Genomic DNA, 3,711 nt, shown 5'->3' with positions numbered 1-3,711 from the left:
TAAGGGAGGACTGGCAGTATGTTGCCATGGTGGTTGATCGACTCTTTCTCTGGATCTTTGTGGTGTTTACCACCGTTGGGACGCTGGGCATTTTCACTGATGCCAGCTTCAATGCCACGCCCACTGACCCCTTCCCCTAAATCTGACGGTCGTTCTCTCCAGCCTTGAAAACATTGGCATATGGTGTGTTAGACGCTGTTCAGTGCACATTTTTGGTCTTTTACTGTAACAAAAAAAGAGCACAGCAATTCATTCACACAGCATTTTCATTAAGGCAATTCAGAGTTCAGTGTTATTTAATATAATTCGGTCTGTCTTTTTCGTATCGACCTCATCTTTGTCGTCTTCTGTCTTATCTAGCTCTGCCGGTGTTAATTCTTTGTGCCGCTTTTTGTCCTTCAACGTCTTCTCCAAGTCTTCTATTTCGTCTTGTGCCTGGGCCCATTTCTCAAAATTGCCATATATTTACCGTACAAATTAAACAATATGCAAAAATCATCCATTTAGCCTGCCTAAATAAACGGTTTAATATATGTCTCTCACTCTGTTTGCAAGCGTAACTGTGTTACGGTCACCAATGTTTATAGTGGCGGAATAATTTCGAACTGTAATCAAACTGACTGGAACTACCTGTGCATTAAACGGTTTTACTGCACACCTTCCAGCCAATCAGTATCGAGTATTTAAACAGACCAAGGTATAATAATCATAAATGTTTCTTGAGCAGCAAATCATCATATTTGAATGATTTCTGAAGGATCATGTGACACTGAAGACTTTGCACCAAAGCTTTGCATTGCAGGAATGAATTACATTTTAAAATAAATTACAATAGACAACATTAATTGTGTATTTCTCAATATTACTGTTTGTCAAATTGTATTGTATTTTTGATCAGATAAATGCAGCCATGTTGAACATAAGAGACGACTTTCAACTTTTAAATGGTACACTCTATAAAAGATATAAATGCTGTCACTGGGACGGCACCCTTTCAAAATGTGCCAATATGCTCAATTTAGGTACTAAAGTGTATACTTAAGGAACTATTATGTATTTTTAAGACACTAATATTCATCCTTTAGGGGTAAATAAGGTACAAAGGGTTACCTTTTGAAAGGGTGCCGCCCCAGTGACAGCTTTTGTACCTTTTTTTTCTCTGAGAAAGTAGTGTACATTTATTTATGCATGATGTGTTAGGAATTGTTTTGATACCCAGTGTGATAAGTGCTCTTAAGTGTGTGAAGGCTGCTGTAGTCATGATGTTTTTAAGGAAAGTTTTCATTTGATGAATAAAAAGCAAAGAATGTTCAGGAAATCAGCTTTTGTGTGTGTGTGTGTGTGTGTGTGTGTGTGTGTGTGTGTGTGTGTGTGTGTGTGTGTGTGTGTGTGTGTGTGTGTGTGTGTGTGTGTGTGTGTGTGTGTGTGTGTGTGTGTGTGTGTGTGTGTGTGTGTGTGTGTGTGTGTGTGTGTGTGTGTGTGTGTGTGTGTGTGTGTGTGTGTGTGTGTGTGTAGGTAGGTAGGTTTGGCAGGTTTGGCTATACTTCTGAGGGCCAAATATGAAATATTATGACAACTGACTAGTAGGACTGCACAATTAATTGAAATGAATCCGCACGCGATTTGGCAAAGGCTCTGATTATTTTATAAGCAGCTTGTAGTAAATGCTGCTCCATCTGAAAGCCAGAGGGCGCTCTCACACACAAACTCCAAATATGCCCCGCAGAAGTATGATCACGTACATCGCACCAGGAAATCCCTATGGGCGTCACACTATCACTGTAATCGAATAAACAGAAGATTGAAAAGCTTTGTTTGATTAAACATGTCTAATAAACACACGACCACGACAATATATGGTTTATCTGAGTTCAAGCCGCCTTGGGTATTTTCATGATAATAAAGTATATTTATACTTCAATGCTAATCGACATAGCCTTTATCGCTGTATAGAATACTATGAAATATGTTGTGTGCCTTATTCTGTGTAAGAATGCCACATCTTCTCACTGAAGGATGCACAACTGTCATTATGAAGTGATTTTGGAGTGAAAACATGTTATTAAATGTTGTCTTTTGTTGGACAAGAGGTTCATAAACGCTTCTTATGTTTGGAAAGATGCACGCAGGGGGCGCTGCTAAGGGGGGGAAAGTTGGGACGATTCTAAGGGCCCACGCACTTTTGGGGCCTCCAGAGATTGGTTTTATTAGTAGTAACAGCACTAGTAGTAATGTAATAGAAATTACAAATGTATAATCTACCAAACAGTTACAAATATAACAAAATTATGGCTTATTTCTGCATTTCCGGCAAAATCCGGAAAACCGCTCCACTCATGAACCGCTTATGCTCATGGGTAAAACGACACTTGCTCAAATCCCACTCCGACATGAAATTTCTCTGTACTATAGGCTGCTATATTGTTGTAGCCATTAAGAAAAGGTATTTAGTTTTATATTTATGTTTAAATATAATAATGTTATTTTGTGTTGTCAATCTGTCAATCTATGTTGGTTATGAAAAGTGAACAGCATGAGTGAGAAAGGACACATCGTAAGATGCGCAATGCCAGGAGTGGGTCAGACATGATTTTGACCACTTCATTAAGTTTTGTTTAGTAGAAAGCCTTTCTTTAAAGTTAATTTAATTTTGTATAAATTTTATCTTAATTTTAATCAATGTTTCATCAGCCAATTGGGGCATTCTGGGTTGAGCGAGCGGAGCTTAATTGGTCAGTATTATTAAATAGCAGACAAAGATTTTGGATAGCTAGGTTGGTGCGGTAGGGGGCCTAACATCATATTCTTTCACATAGGGCCCAAAATTGCTAGCGGCGCCCCTGGATGCACGTTTTTCAAATTCATGTTATAAGCGACTCAAACTCGCAGTGCTTTCAGATGGAGCAGCATTTACAGAGCTGTGCTTCACTGACAAGTTGAGCTTAAAAAATAATCGCAGCCTTTGCAATTTTATAAGCTGTTAATAAGCTATGTTAATCGTGATTAATCATGCAGCCCTACCGACTAGTCAGGACATTTTACTGGTTAAAAGGCCTATAAACCAACCAAAACATGTTTTGCACATGTTTCTTTGATGGGTAGGTTTAGGAGTGAGGCTTCTGTTAGGCCATAAAAAATATTAACCTGATATGAAATCACTTTAAATCTGTGAAATGTCCTTAATTTGAGTGGAAAGGTGCCTGTTTGTTGGGCTTTCATGTTCTGAGAGTCAGGGGGAAATCAAATACATAGAGGGCACACGGATGAGAGACCTCAAATTCATTGAATTCAGATTACTTCATGGCCACAGGTGTATAAATCAAGCACTAGTCATGCGGACGCTTCTACAAACATTTGTGTTAGAATGTGTGGCTCTCAGGATCTCAGTGAACTCAAGCGTGGTGCTGTGATCGGTTTCCACCTGTGCAATAAGTCCATTCGTGAAATTTCCTCACTACTAAATATTCCACGCTCAACTGTTAGTGATGTTATAACAAAGTGGAAGCAATTGACCTATCGGTAAGCCCGCCCCCCTTAGTTACTGTTGCTAACTCGGACAAACAAACAGAGTTGCTATATCTTACAATGTACAGCTGTCAGTGTGAAAACCTTATCCCAAGATGTTTTTGGACACAGAATGTAGCGTATATCCCGTCCGAATGATGGCCAAACTTAACTGATGGTTTATCAAGTTTATTGAATCGCTTTTCA

General features: G+C 39.0%; 1 protein-coding gene across 10 annotated transcripts in view; it reads left to right on the top strand.

Moving 5' to 3' along the window:
• Positions 1 to 2,096, top strand: part of chrnb1 (cholinergic receptor, nicotinic, beta 1 (muscle)) — a 47,706-nt gene extending 45,610 nt beyond the window's left edge. Inside the window, exons 11-12 of one of the 10 annotated variants that reach the window (XR_013816064.1) lie at positions 1 to 763; positions 1,134 to 2,083. The exon at positions 1 to 763 is cut by the window's left edge and continues 1 nt beyond it. Coding sequence is in view for 4 of the 10 variants with exons in the window: in XM_079810662.1 (XP_079666788.1) it covers positions 1 to 140 (140 nt within the window). In the remaining 6 variants the exon portion in view is untranslated. The other 9 variants (XR_013816065.1, XR_013816066.1, XR_013816067.1 and 6 more) reach the window with 9 other exon arrangements.
• The last annotated feature ends 1,615 nt before the right edge of the window (positions 2,097 to 3,711 follow it).

Source organism: Gobio gobio (assembly GCF_949357685.1).
Source record: "Gobio gobio genome assembly, chromosome: 2".
NCBI classification, from domain to species: Eukaryota; Metazoa; Chordata; class Actinopteri; order Cypriniformes; family Gobionidae; genus Gobio; species Gobio gobio.
Note: the sequence above shows the minus strand (reverse complement) of the source record. Positions and strands in the feature narration are given on the sequence as shown.